At 48.6% G+C, this 15,146-nt stretch overlaps 1 protein-coding gene and 1 long non-coding RNA gene across 7 annotated transcripts in view; both read right to left on the reverse strand.

Annotated features, from left to right (window-relative positions):
- Nucleotides 1-15,146, reverse strand: part of LOC309338155 — a 309,599-nt gene that overhangs the window by 123,032 nt on the left and 171,421 nt on the right. The window lies entirely within an intron of this gene.
- NCOA1 (nuclear receptor coactivator 1) overlaps nucleotides 1-15,146 on the reverse strand; it is a 304,047-nt gene that overhangs the window by 37,382 nt on the left and 251,519 nt on the right. For all 6 annotated transcript variants that reach the window (XR_014154526.1, XM_081854455.1, XM_081854456.1 and 3 more), the window contains 3 exons: nucleotides 13,737-13,884; nucleotides 10,859-12,221; nucleotides 100-268 (listed from right to left, as the gene is read on the reverse strand). Coding sequence is in view for 5 of the 6 variants with exons in the window: in XM_081854455.1 (XP_081710581.1) it covers nucleotides 100-268; nucleotides 10,859-12,221; nucleotides 13,737-13,884 (1,680 nt within the window). In the remaining variant the exon portion in view is untranslated. The remainder of the gene's footprint in view (nucleotides 1-99; nucleotides 269-10,858; nucleotides 12,222-13,736; nucleotides 13,885-15,146) is intronic.

Genomic DNA, 15,146 nt, shown 5'->3' on the forward strand with positions numbered 1-15,146 from the left:
TTGTGAAGAACGTGGATTAAGCGATTGTACGAGAAAGTTAGAGCAGGCCCAGCCCTGGCAGTTACAGAAAGGGAAGAAAGACTTTGCAGAAGTACGTACAGCTCATCCCCGTGGGAGTTCTTGCGGCGGTGCCAGACTGGAGGGAGGGGGTCAGGATCTCTGACTTGATGGCAATGCCGCCACTTTCGGCAGGCTCCGACCCGCACAGTGCTGGTGGCAGCTGAGCTTTCTCCAGCGATGGCAAAATCTGGTCGAGGTCCGACGCAAACTGAAGGAAGGAAGCAAGGCCACAGGTCAGCCGTGGAACCTCCAAGGGCAGCCACGGGTGGAACAAGAAACCAACCACAACCCTTTTGCTCTGGCCTTGATAGTGCAAATTCGCAAAAGCCCTGAACAACTTGGGTCCACTCCTTATGCTCCATCCTGATAAGAGCACTTCTGGGGGGTTCCCCACACCTCTGAAGTTCATTTGGCCTTCCCCAGAGACCGAGCCTTTAGCCCTGTCCTGTGGAACTCCCTGCCAGTAGAGGTTTGGCAGGAATAATCACAGCTGGCTTTCAGACATATTCGGAAAACCACGTAATTCAGACAGGCCTGTGAAATGTTCATTAAATGAAAAAAAATCTATATTGATGTTTTTATGCTAAATACTATGCTGATTGAGATAGCTTCCTGGCTATGTTTCTGTATAAAGCTTCCAGAATGGCAAACAATCAGTAATAAAATTGTAATAGTAAAGGTAAATGGTCCAGTCGTGACTGACTCTGGGGTTGCGGTGCTCATCTCGCTTTATTGGCCGAGGGAGCCGGCGTACAGCTTCCGGGTCATGTGGCCAGCATGACTAAGCCGCTTCTGGCGAACCAGAGCAGTGCACGGAAACGCCTTTTACCTTCCCGCTGGAGTGGTACCTATTTATGTACTTGCACTTTGACGTGCTTTTGAACTGCTAGGTTGGCAGGAGCAGGGACCGAGCAACGGGAGCTCACCCCGTCGCGGGGATTCGAACCGCCAACCTTCTGATCAGCAAGTCCTAGACTCTATGGTTTAACCCACAGCGCCACCTGCGTCCCATTGTAATAATGCAGCATAAACTTAAGACCATTGTGCCCATTTAGCTCAGTGTTGTCTACAAGGATCAACATTGGCTCTCCAGGATTTTAGAGCAGGAGTCTCTCCCAGACCTATAAGGAGATGCTGAGGATTGGGACCTTCTGCATGCCAAGAAGGTGCTATACCACTGAGCGAAAATCCTTCCGCTTTCTTTTCTGCAAGTACAGTGGTATCTTGGTTTTAGAACAGCTTAGTTTATGAACAACTTGGATTAAGAACGCTGCAAACCCAGAAGCAGGTGTTTTGGTTTGTGAACTTTGCCTTGGAAGCAGAACATGTTCCATTTGTAAATGGAGTCCCCTGCTGTTATGGGAAAGCACGCCTTGGCTTAAGAATGCTTTGGTTTAAGAACGGACTTCTGGAACGGATTAAGTTCGTAAACCAAGGTACCACTTTTATTTCAAACAATGCTTAATTAAAAAACAAACAAACCATGCTGCATTGGAGGTCAGAAGCTGTTGTATATTCTACATGGACCATATCCTGCAGAAACCCAGCAGTAATTTCACACTTGGCTGGATGGCAACATACAGCCTCCAACCAGAAAAATGCTAAGTGCTAAGTGGGGGGGGGGGGACGCTGTATGGAAGAAGCTGGGCCTGCAGTTACAGCAACTGCAGTGTTCAGTTTCCCTGGTCTGTTCCAGGCACACACCGTGCCTGGACTGATCAGATAAGTCCGCCGCCGTAATGTAACGGGAGAAAAGGGAAGGGTATGCATTACATTCAGTTTGATCCAGAGAGTGATAGCACATCACGGGCTCAAAAAAAAGTGAACATCCAGAAACATTCCGAGAGTGAAAACATTGGCAAGGTGAGGTGGGCTTTTCTTTGAGCAGAAACTGTTCCAGTTTGGAAACAAGACATTTCAACTCTCACACCCACAGAGCAAGATGTTTGAAATGCTGAATCAGTCGCGCGCGCTCTCTCTCTCTCTCTCTCTCACACACACACACATTCACACGCATGGGGAAAAGTTTCATAACCAGGAGCCTGCAGAGAGAGAAAGAGAGCAGCCATTTCCACCAGGTGGGAGTTCTGCATCCACTGTGCTCAGGAAAACACAGGCACACATTTCTGCTTATTCGCGTTCCGAAAAATGTGAGATTGCTGGCTCGCCTTTCTGTACCTGGGCATTTCCTCTGAGGCCAACAGGGCCTAACTAAACCATCGCATGATGGCCCACACGGCATCATCTCAAGAGAGATTCCCTGCTGCGGAAGAGATAGATAGCAAATGCCTTGTCCACTTGCCACCCCGGCCTTAAAAACTATTAAAAGTTACTTGCATTAAAAGCTACTTGTAATTCAAAGCTATTTTGAAAACCTGAACATCTTTTTGGTGGACTAGAATTTTTTTTTTTTTAAATCACTTACACTATCGGCTTAGCTACTTTTCTTTTCTTTATTTTTTTAAATTAAATTTCCAAAAATAAAGAAAAAGAAAAAACCCACAAGAGATAAACTTACATCAAAATGTCATACAGTTCCACGTGTTGAGATTACACTGAATCTCAAGGACTTTCCTCCCCCATCCCATCTATGGGTCCATTAATTCTATTTTAACCGCATAGCCATATTTCTCCAATTATTTCGTCTTCCTAAATTATCCATATTTACACTTTCATTACAAGTGTATTTAGAATCCTGCTAATGTTTTGACCTGTTTACAATGTTTAAACTAACATTTGTTAAAAGACCAGAAGCCCTTTTTTTTGTTAGGAATTATAGGTACCGAGATCCCAAAAGATCAGAAGAAACTGTTCATGTATGCTACGGCCGCCGCTCGGATGTCCATCGCCCAGAGACAGAAGGAGGAGACAACCCCGAAGAAAGAGGAATGGCAAATCAAGATGACGGACTATGCCGAAATGGCAAAGTTAACTGGGAAGCTCAGGGACCAAGAGGACGAGGAATTTAAAGAAGAATGGGAAATGTTTATAATGTATATACAAAAATATTGCAAACAAGGCTGAGCCACTTCCCATGTTGCGTTCCTCCTCAAAACAATCCCTAACTTGCACTGAGCTGCACTCTTCAGAATTCCTGGAATGAGGCCACTATATGGGTTTTGGAAGCTCCAAGCAATGGTGCCCCACACTCTGAGAGCTGAGCTCCAGCATCCTTCAGGCCCTGGGAGCTGCCTTCTCAGACAGAACGGGGATTCACTGCTTCCCCTGAACTTATTGCCACCGAAGGCTGATCGCCGAAGAATGGATGCTTTTGAATTCTGGTGCTGGAGGAGACTCTTGAGAGTCCCATGGACTGCAAGAAGATCAAACCTCTCCATTCTGAAGGAAATCAGCCCTGAGTGCTCACTGGAAGGACAGATCCTGAGGCTGAGGCTCCAATACTTTGGCCACCTCATGAGAAGAGAAGACTCCCTGGAAAAGACCCTGATGTTGGGAAAGATGGAGGGCACAAGGAGAAGGGGACGACAGAGGACGAGATGGTTGGACAGTGTTCTCGAAGCTACCAGCATGAGTTTGACCAAACTGCGGGAGGCAGTGGAAGACAGGAGTGCCTGGCGTGCTCTGGTCCAGGGGGTCACGAAGAGTCGGACACGACTAAATGACTAAACAACAACAACAAGAAGAAGCTCATGTGTGGGTTGCTTGAGTTGCGGCTGAATTGTTCCCAGGTCCCCTGTCAAGATCAACTTTCCCCTGTGCTCTTGATCAAGGGAAGCACAAGACCCTAGATGCTGTTGGATAGTACATGCCTCCCCACAATGGGTAAATGATCTTTGCCACAGCTGCTTTGTCTGCTAAGGATGGGCATTGATGCAGGACAGCTATGTCTCATTAGCTCAGATCCAAGGTTTGTTCCCTCTCTCTCTCAGATCAAAATTTCTCCACAGTTATTTGTAAGAAAAACTGCAAGAGACAGCCTTGTCTGCTTAGATCCATTCTATCTCTCCCTCCTCTCTGTCTCTTCACTGACACATTTTAGCAAATCTCCTCAACAAAGGAATAAGCTCTGGAAATGTACTTGAAGGTGGGAATGTGATCTAAGGAGACAATTGGAGAGGAAATGATATAATGAGAAACCAAGCCCATCACGGTGCCTGAAGAAATAAGGGTTTACTTGCATCGTTTTGCTCAACAAGTGTAAAACAAAGCACTCTCTGTTTAACACAACCAGCCCTGGCTATTGTATGCTATACAGTCATACCTCGGGTGGAATGTGCTTCGGGATGAGCGCGTTTGAGTTGCGCTCCGCGGCAACCCGGAAGTAACAGAGAGCGTTACTTCTGGGTTTCGCATGCGCTAAAAATGACATCACGCACACGCGCAGAAAAGGTGAAAAGTGACGCGTGCGTGCGCAGATGTGCCGTCGCTGGTTACGTTTGCTTCTAGATGCGAACAGGGCTCCGGAACGGATCCCGTTCACATCTAGAGGTACCACTGTACTACTGCATAAAAACTGCAGCTAGAGTAGCCATGGGCTGAGGCTGATGCAGTTCAAAACTTCTGGAGGCTGGCGAAGTTTACAATAATGACTTGGGTGATTTGCATGCCGCTTTCATCATGATTGATTGATTGATTGAATCTTTATTTGTGTCAGCCATTGGCCACAGCAATAAAACAACAATAGGATATGCAAAGAATAGAAATAAAAAGTCAGTTATATAAAATACATTTTAGGGTTTTGAATCAATAGTCAAATAGTAGATCTTATTCTGATTGCCCCAGCGAAAAACCTTGCAACTTCTGCTGCCACCTGCTCATCTTGATCTGCCAAGAGAAAGGACACTGTGGCAGTGGTTGGGTGACCCGGAATGGACATTAGGAGCAGATGGTTTACTTAGCAGAAGGGCCACAGAAGCACCTCTCTAAACAAGGATGTAGCTGCCATTTAGGCCAAGGCCAGGCTGGCATTAGGGATCTTGACCGCCCATAAAGCACACCTCTCAAATGCAGCCTGCGGTTCTGCTCTCTGCATCTCAGAAGCAATAAAGAGCAAAGGTCCAGGAGGAAAAGAAAAAGAAAAAAAAGCAAAGTCTTACAGAGTCATGGAAATCAGTGCAAAGGCCACTGAGTTTAAGCCTCTGTAATGGGAGGATTACAAAGGCTAAAAGAAAGCAACAGGGAAACAGCCCAACAGAGAAAAACTAACAAGTAAGCGGAGATGTAGAGCACTTTCCAGACCAGGAGCAGCTAGGAGGGCAATGCTTTGCATGTAGAATGCTGCTGCCTTGCTGCTTTCTGCAGTGGCAAGGGGGAATCACATTACCCTGATCCTCAAATCACCACACTATGAATTTCTGAGCCCTATTCAAGGCATCAGCATTAGTAGCCAAAGCCCCAAACGTCAGGAACCTGAGAGAATGCCTTCGCCCTCCACAACTGCCCTGCCCAGCTATTAAGGTTCTGCAAAGAATGCCCTGCTTGTTATTCCAGCTTCAGCTTCTGTGGGGCTGGCGGTGATGTGCGACAGAGCATTCTTGGTGGTGGCCCCCCAGTTATGCAGCTCCCTCCCAAATGACATGCAGTTGTTCCACACGTAGGCCTCGTTTAGGCACTTTCTGTTTAACTTGGATCCTTGGAATGTAGCCAACCTTCTTGGCTGACTGTGTTTCCTTTCCAGGTCACTGTGGTTCCTATTCCACTTTCATTTCTGGCTAGGTTTTTAACTGGTTTTTAAAATGTTTTGTAATTCTGTGCGCGCGATACTGTATTGTCAGCCACTCTGCGCTCCCATTGGGAGGAAATGCGGGACTTAATTACCGGGGGGGGGGGGGGAATAATAACTAAAGAGATTTATATTGTGCTTCCTCCGTGCTCAAAGCACTTCACACGCCCTGTCTCAGAATATCGCTGGAGGGAAGGCCAGGGCAATTATCCCCCTATTGCAGAAGAGGGTTCATGGCAAACTGGCTCAAGGAGCAGTGCTTTCAGTTTCAAGTCTGTGCACATGTGGCCGGGTGTGCAAGGGTCGCAGCAAGAGAGGCAGTGCCGTGTAGTGGTTAGCGTGTCTGACTGGGAACCAGGAGAGCAGGGTTCAAATGCCCATTCAGCCATGAAGCTCACTGAGTGGTCTTGGGGGCCAGTGGAAGCCTCTCAGCCTAGCCTACCTCACAGGGATTAAATGAGGAGGGGGAGAACCATGTACACCACTTTGAGCTTCTTGGAGAAAAAGGCAGGGTAGAAGTAGGAGATATAGACAGACAGACAGACAGACAGACAGACATAGATAGATAGATAGATAGATAGATAGATAGATAGATAGATGATAGATAGATAGATGATACAGTGGTACCTCGGGTTAAGTACTTAATTCGTTCCGGAGGTCTGTTCTTAACCTGAAACTGTTTCTGTTCTCATCCTGAAACAAAGTTCTTAACCTGAAGCACTATTTCTGGGTTAGCGGAGTCTGTAACCTGAAGCATATGTAACCTGAAGCGCATGTAACCTGAGGTACCACTGTACAGATAGATAGATAGATAGATAGATAGATAGATAGATAGATAGATGATATAGATACATGATAGAGATAGATAATGATAGAGAGATAGCTAGATAATATAGATGATAGATAGAGATAGGTGATAGATAGATAAGATTGATAAATATAGATAGATGATATAGATGATAGATAGAGATAGGTGATAGATAGATAAGACTGATAAATATAGATAGATGATAGATATAGATGATAGATAGAGATAGATGATAGAAATTGAGAGAGAGTAATTCAAAGGTCTGCTCTTGGACAGACCCAGAACTGAGTTGGAAAACAATGTATTTTAAGAACATTCTGTTGTGGATCTAGACACCAGCGAGAGAAGTGCCCCCTTAAAATTTCTGCTTGAGTGGCTCTCTCCTCCAGCGACTGAGTTCATGGCACAGATGAGATTCCGACTTGCTCGCATAGTTATTATTCATTTATTTCATCCATTTATACCCAGTTCTTTAACACCAAAGGGGCTCCCGGAGCAGCTAACATGTACAAGGGTAAAAAAAGAAGAAGCAACCAATTCAAAACACCCGCTCCCCCAGAGAGATAACTAGAAAGCAACTGAAGAGCACTAGGAACGCAGGACAGCCCTCTTCAGACATTCCTTTGTCTGCACACAACAAACATCACCAGGAGGAGGCAGCAAGGATGAGCTGCTTGACTCGGCCTACGCATGGAAACACCGTTTACCTTCCCGCCGGAGCAGTACCTATTTATCTACTTGTACTGGCATGCTTTTGAACTGCTAGGTTGGCAGGAGCTGGGACAGAGCAACAGGAGCTCACTCCGTCGCGGGGATTTGAACCACCAACCTTCTGATCGGCAAGCACAAGAGGCTCAGTGATTTAGACCACAGCGCCACCAGCGTCCCTAAACAAAGAAACCAACAACTAGATAGGACTGCTTCCACAATGGGGTTTGCCCTCTCCTCTCCCTTGTGCCCCCTGAAATGGGCTCTGGGGTGGGATCAGGAGAAACCCCCTCCCACAGAACAGCACAGGGAGGAGGGGGCTTTTCTTGTCTAGCCAAAATGCTTGCCCTGAAAAAATGATTCCCTTGGTGCTCCACTAAATTCCTCCCCAAGATTCTTTGTTCATCTAGCCCAGTCCTGCGAATGGCTGCAGCTCCTCTGGACCTAGAAAGAAGCTTACCCACTGCTCCCCGATCCTTCTGAACTGGAGATGCTGCCAAGGGCTGCAAGTGGTGGACCATCTGCGTACAGAGCAGGTACATTGAAGGCACAGTTGTGTTTCCTAGTCCAGCATATCAAAACCAAATGGAAGCAGGGCCAGTGAAGATAAACAGTGCATCTGCTGAGCTTGACAGATCACAGGAGAGGCCTGAGCAAATCCGCACATTTCAGGATATGCAAAACCTGAGCTGTTAAATCTAACACCGAGCGCCTTGCAAGACCATAACTCTTCCCCCAGGGAAATATAATTTCAGGGGTTTCAGAAGCTTCCAAATTGGCGTATTTCAGGTGCGCAGGTTCCTTCTGACCTGCATGGCCAAAAATGCAACCAGCACGACAGGCTTCCTGCGAAACCGTGACGGCCTTTGCTTTTGATTTAGCGCTGCGATGGAACATGGGAAGCTGACATAGGACGAAGCTCTGTTTGCAAAGTCTGGGAAGAAACCAGAGAGAGCAGGCCAGGACCAGCTGATGGGAAGCCATCAGCTCAAGGGCCTTTTGTGGGACAGGATACAAAGAGAGCTGAAGTCCCAGTGCCGGATGGGATCACCAAGTGGGGATTCCCAGATGAATGGGCCCCTTAATTTAATTAGGGTGCTTTAGGGCACTATTTGTTATCTGAGGCTTTCCAAGGGGCTCTGGGGCTATTCACACACAGAAGCCCCATTCTGACGCAAGCCTGTAAGTGGTCTCGCACTTGAAATGTCAAATTCTCCCTGGTCTGTTTGATAAAAAGGATTAACACAGCCTTATCCATGTTGTCATCTTCCTCAGCTGGAGAAGAAAAGAAAAGAAAGCAGTGCTCTCTCCTATTCACGGCCAATTGTAATGAATATTTATACGCCAAAATCTCTCTTGCACGGAACCGTCATTGCCATTTAATAACTCTATTACAAGAGATAATGGTACCTTAAAGTTGCCGGTTCCCAGCCAGTGAACAGGAGGGAGACTGAAAATTCTCTTAGCCGTGCTTAGCCCATTCACAGACTCGCATCATATGAGGCTCTTGAATTCAGGAAATGTCGGGGATGAATAGCCCAAAGCCCCTTAAAAGCCTGTGAACTCCCCTGCCCTCCTATTTGTGATGCCAGAGGGGCTTCTGAAACAAGGTGTGTAGCTCCGTCATGCCAACAGAATCCACAATGCAGCCTTGCAACAGGCTTGACTGCAGAGATTTAATGCCACTGATTTAAGCAATCACTGGGCACAAAATTCCTGCAAAATTTAATAAAACGAAAACACCTCAGTCCGCACGGAAGTTTGTCTTCTGCCTTACGCCATGGCAGGCACAAAGGGGCAGGCGTTTTGCCTAGTAAATAGTTCGCACTGCGGGCCTCTTTTCAGTGTGCAACTAAATTAAGTGATCTTTGAAGATATGCCCACTGACGCAGGTACACTTATATGAGAACTGGGTCAGCTGCAGGACTCCATTACCAACAGTGACAACATGGGTGGTGCTTTTGAAGTCTTGCAATTTCACTATCGAAACACCTGCCTTTGACTTTTGAGTCCTCAGATGCTGGTGTTGGCATGCGGCTATTACTCCATCTTACTATGTTTTATAATAATAATAAATTTTTATTTCTACCCTGCCCTTCCCGGTTCAGAAAACCAGGCTCAGGGCGGCTAACAACAAATTTAAAACACTTAATTGATGCTACGAAAAACAGCATAAAATACGGTATAAAACGTGAACAACAATAAAATTAAAAATCAATTTAGGGGGAAAATCCATCCAAGAAACATTAGATGATCACCAGGGCTAGCTTTATATTTGTGGTCCTTTATACCATAACATGAGCAAAACAAACCAACAAACCAGCTCCTTGTTCTGGGCGCTCTGGTCTGAAAGCACAGCGCCCCCATCAGGACTGCATTAGTGGCATTGCATGTCCCAAAATATATGAAGAGCTGGTGGATGTAAGGAAGACCATTTCTGGCCTCTCGGTTGCCGGGTGGCAAACCTGGCTTGGGTTTTCCTTTGTAGCGCAGCTTGCCGGCCAGAAAAGAAAAAATGGATTGCTGGTGGCAGATCGTTGGCCCCACCCACCTGTCAAAGTGGTCTGCCACAGGTCAGATCCAGTTGCCTATCCCTGTTTTTAAGGCTCTGTGAATGGGGTGGAGAAGAGATGGCCACTAGCCGAGTGGAATCCTAGTGAGCTTTGGATCCTGAAACTGGCTAGAATCCCTCCCCAACCACAAGCTCCCTTAGCCTGCAAAAGGGACCCTGAAATCGAGGAAGGGGCATTTCAACCAAGCACGAGTTTCTGTGTATTTTCAGTAACAGAAAATAAATGACCAGAGTGGACATAATATTACTGAAAACTATCATACATGTTTCATTTAAAGGGGAAGTTTCGTTAAGAAAGCAGAAAACTCAGTAGAACCATGCAGCTTGCAGGTTGTATGGTAAAGATCATGCAAAAATCAACGTGCCGTTCCTGATGTCGTTCCTAATGGCACTACCTTTTACAGAGTCTGACCACTGGTCCATCTAGCCCAATACCCTCTACTCTGACTGGCAGCAGCTCTCCAGCAACGGAAGGTCTTTGCCACAATTCATTTTAAACAGAAGATTGTGAGGACTGAACCTTGTGTGTACAACCCTTGTGTTTCACCCACTGCTTCCTCAAAGGATCAAGGCTTGATAGACAGACTGCAAAAGGGTATTTCTAATAACGCCCTCCCTTCAGATGTGAAGGAAATAAGCAGCTATCTTATCTTTAAAAGACATCTGAAGGCAGCCCTGTTTAGGGAAGTTTTTAATACTTAATGCTGTATTGTTTTTAACACTTGATTGGGAGCCGCCCAGAGTGGCTGGGGAAACTCGGCCAGATGGGCGGGGTATTAATAAATTATGATTATGATTATGATTATTTAACCCTGCCCCCTCCAATACTGTAAGTTGAGCATCCACAAATCTCAGGGTCACGCAAAAAGCTCACTTGCACTGGGATAGGTCGTGCAATTGCAAACAGTTACAGCGCCAAGCAAGGAAGGCGCGAGCCAACCACGGCGACCCAAGACCCAACGTGGAGCGACATGTTTGCTGTTCTTCTAAGAGGAAAGGATCCCTTCCCCTGGGAGAGAAGACCCACCTGGCTCTGCGGCTGCAGCTTTCCCTCCTCTGGCACGGGGGGCTTCGCGAGCAGGGACTGAGCGACGCCGCAAGGCTCCAGCTGCTCCGGGTTCTCCTTCACCTTGACGTCGTCCAGGCTCAAGGTGGGGTTGGACGCCAGCTCTTTCTCGTCCTTGTCCAACAGGTAGCGAAGGAGCTGGTTGTCCTTCGATTCCTTTTTCTTTGCGGCGTCGGCCTCCAGCCGGGCATCCGGGGCCCCCGGGGCCTGGCTCTGCAGGGCAGGGGCTGCTGCGCCAGGCCCTCCGCTGTCCTTCTTCTCCTGCTCCATGGCGGCCAGGCTGCCCATGTCCGAAGGGCTGCCCTCCTGGAGGAGCCGGTGCAGAATCTTGTGCCGCTCCGTCAGGGAGCTGTGGGAGGACGGGCAGGCACTGCCCACCGGGTTCCCGGAGGCAGGGGTCCCAGAGGAGCCCGTGCAAGACAAGGGTTCCTTGCAGCTGGTGTCCACGTCGGCGTGCCGCAGCTGCTCCTGGGCCGTGGTGGCCAGGAGCTGGACCAGCTTGTGGCTGGTAGCCTGCAGGCCCTTGTGGTCGCCCTCGGAGAGCCGGTCGCCGCCGTGCAGCAAGCCCGGCTCCACAGGCTTGGCGCTGCCCAGGCCGCCGTCAGAGTGGATCATGTCGCACAGGATGGAGGCGATCTCCTTGCTGTCCTTGGGCTCCGTTTTCACGGGGGGCAGGCTCATCCGGCTGGGTGAGTTCTGGTTGCTGGGCTGCCGCAGGACAGGGGAGGGCGTGGAGTAGCCCACTGGGGGGCTGGGCCCTTCGGCCAGTCCTTGCATGGAGTTCAGCGGGGTGCTTGGGTATGGCCTGTTGCCGAGGGAGCCACTGGAGCCACAGCCGCTCACCATGCCCACCGGGGAGTGCGTGGTGGGCATGGGGGGAGAGAAAGGGTTGCTTGGCACTCTGGGCCGGTGGACCAGCCCGGGGCTCACCCGATGCCTGGGGGACATGAACTGCGGTGGGGTGACCCCGGGGCTGCCCATCGGGGAGCTGTTGTGGCTCATGGCATGACTACTGTTCTGGGGACCGGCCTGGCCCTGGCTTAAGGCAACGTTCGTTCCCATCTGGCTCCCAGGCGAACATCCGAAAGTGGCTTGGCTGGGGGCAGTGTTGTTGCTGCTGCTGCCGCTGCCACCGCTATGCAGGCTGGATCCCGGCGGGTGGCCTGCTGCGCTGGCAGTTAGCATGCTACCGTTGGCAGGAGGGAGAGGGGAGGGCAGAGCCATGCCTTGTCCGGGGGAGATGTTTGGGTTCAGCGAGGGGCTGACGCGGGGAAGAGGCATCCCGGAGTTAGTGTTTTCTTGAGGTGACAGCGTGCCATGTTCTCTGAGTCAGGAAAAAGAAGAGGGGGGGTGATTAGTGGAGGAAAGAGAGGGGCAGCTTGGATGTTTCATATGCCCTAAGGCTTGGCACCCGCATCACTTGGTAGTCCACATCACTGGAAGGAAGAGGGGTATACAGAATAGATGAAGATGATGATGATTTGTGAGAAACATTAAAGGTAAAGGGAGCCCTGACCATTAGGTCCAGTTGCGGACGACTCTGGGGTTGCGGCGCTCATCTCGCTTTATTGGCCGAGGGAACTGGCGTACAGCTTCCGGTTCATGTGGCCAGAATGACTAAGCCACTTCTGGCGAACCAGAGCAGCGCACGGAAACACCCTTTACCTTCCCGCCGGAGTGGTACCTATTTATCTACTTGCACTCTGACGTGCTTTCGAACTGCTAGGTTGGCAGGAGCAGGGACTGAGCAACGGGAGCTCACCCCGTCGCGGGGATTCGAACCGCCGACCTTCCGATCAGCAAGCCCAAGAGGCTCAGTGGTTTAGACCACAGCGCCACCCGCGTCCCATGAGAAACATTATATAGGAGCTAGTTACCCACATGGAAATTAGAAGGAAGATCAGTGATCCCATTGCTTGATCACTTCTGCAGTTGTCCCACAAACATTCACAGAACTGCACCACATGTGGCCAAATCCCCATCTAGCATTCTTTCTGTAACAGAAGAAGCCCAGAAGCCCAAAGAAGGGAAAGCTCCTAACTGGTTCTTCCTCCTCTTGAGCATCGGAAAAAGGCATGATAACCCCCTTGTGATTTTTCAGGGAACTTTGAAACCCAGGGTCTGCCTTAGGGGTTTTTTTCAAGCTCCACCTTCCTAGGGGTCAAAGGGCCAGGCACACTTCTCTTCTAACTCAGAAGGTGAACGTGAAGGAGAGGCGAACGAGAGGAAAGAAAGCAGGTGGAGAAAACAGTATTTTAAAGTTTAGGGGTGGGGTGGCAGAAGGGGAATGAAAAGGCCAAAGTCATCCACACACACACCCTTCTGGTTCTTTGAAGGTAAAACGGGTGTGTTTGTGTGGCAGGGGGGCTGCTTGCTCACAGCTGTGTCCTCTGAATGGCCAAGGCTCAAACATGAGCCCCACCTGTTCACATACACTCTCTCTCTCACACCATACTTCACAAAATGCGGTAAAATGTGCCATTTCCTGGTAATGGACAATCTTCACATTATCATTGGAAAACTATCCTGTATGAAGGGGACAACAGAGGGTAAATCTACACTTCTGTTGGGCCTATGACCTCTTCTGCCTCGCTACTTTCCCCAGGAAAAGCCCGTTTTCCTCAACGAGAAGTCCCAGACCAAATGGAAGAGATGGAAGTCAACTGCTATCACCGTTATTTGATACATAAGAGTGCCACCTCTGTACCTGGTGTCTTGTGGGGTTGCACAGGCAAAAAAGAGGCCGGTCCCCCAGCCAAGGAGCTCACAGCTTAATCCAGACCATCAGAGGGTGGGAGGGAAGGGAGGAAGAGTAATGAAACTGGTTCTTGAGACTCACCTCTCAATTATGTGTATGCCCATGATGAAAGGCTGCATCTCCGGGCCTTGAGGGCAGCAAAGTCTGCACTTGGTATTAGCGCTCAGGACAGTCCCATCGCTCAGTGTGAACCGGTAAGATGGGCTGAAGGCTGTGCCCCGTGTCATCACTGGGGAGGAGGAAAACGTGGAGTGAAGAGGGGAAAAAGAGAGAGAGAGAGAGACAACGTGGGTTAATGGGCTGGGATGCCTTACATTTCATCATTTGTCAGGTGCTGGTGTGGTTGCTCGAGAGCAAACAGGCAAGACTCCAACCTGTCTTTTCCAGGCTTTATTATCAGTGCAAACTATTCACAGTGAAGAGCGTTGCAAGTTCATGTCCGGCTCAGTCGCTAGCAGAATCTGGGAGTGGGTGGTCCTTGTACCTCCCCCAGCATAACAGACGCATGACCCCCAGCCTTCTCCTCCCCTCCTTGCGCCGAAACCTACTGCGCAGACTGGGCACTGGCAAAGGGGTACTTCCCTCCCAGAAATCCTACTCAACAGTTACAATAAATAATTTCTAAACTATAATCAATAAAACAACGGCAAGCCACAGTACATAAAATAAGACAATACAAATTGAGAAGCATTCTGCTGCCTTCCGTTTACCGTGGCCAATAATGATTCTGGAATGGTTTTTGCTGTATAAAGGTGTTTTGTTTTGGTCCTCGCATCAACGTGGAAGCTGGTGAACATGGCTCCCATTTGACAGATGGGAGAACTGAGGCAGTGGCTTGTCAAGGTTACCCAAGTCAGTTTGTGGCTGAGCACTTGAAGGGTGCTGGCTCCCAAATATTATTCCCGCCCCTCGCCCCAGTGCCCAGGGAAATACAGGGAGATGTGGGGGGAAGAAAAAGACCCCCGGGACCTGGGTACCAGGAAGAAGCATGAAACAACCACCACCACCCTACCCAGAAAATATCCATAGAACTCACTGGTGCCAAATGCTCCCAGGGCTACAGATAAGAAGAACCAATTCATTGAAAGGCAAATACGTTATTGTCTCAGCCTCCACACTATGGGGGTGATGTACTGACCCACCTTGCAGAGGTCTTAGAAGGTCAAACAGGGTTATGCGTGTGAGGTGCTTTGAGCACTCAGGAAAGGTGGCGTATAAATTTATCCATTAAAATATTTGTGCATATCAAAGCGGTTTACAGCAATAAAAAGATAAAGCGCTAGGAAATTTAACTATCTGTTCCATTTTTACCCCCCTTTCTTTCTTTAAGGAGTTCAAGGGAGCATAGATTATAGCTATCCCCTGTCCCGTGCCCACTTATATCCTCTTAATAATAATAATAAATTTTTATTTATACCCCGCCCTTCCCGGTTCAGAAAATCAGGCTCAGGGCGGCTAACAACAAATTTAAAACACTTAATTGATGCAACA

The sequence above is a fragment of the Podarcis erhardii genome (assembly GCF_964252035.2).
Source record: "Podarcis erhardii genome assembly, chromosome: 3".
Taxonomy (NCBI): domain Eukaryota; kingdom Metazoa; phylum Chordata; class Lepidosauria; order Squamata; family Lacertidae; genus Podarcis; species Podarcis erhardii.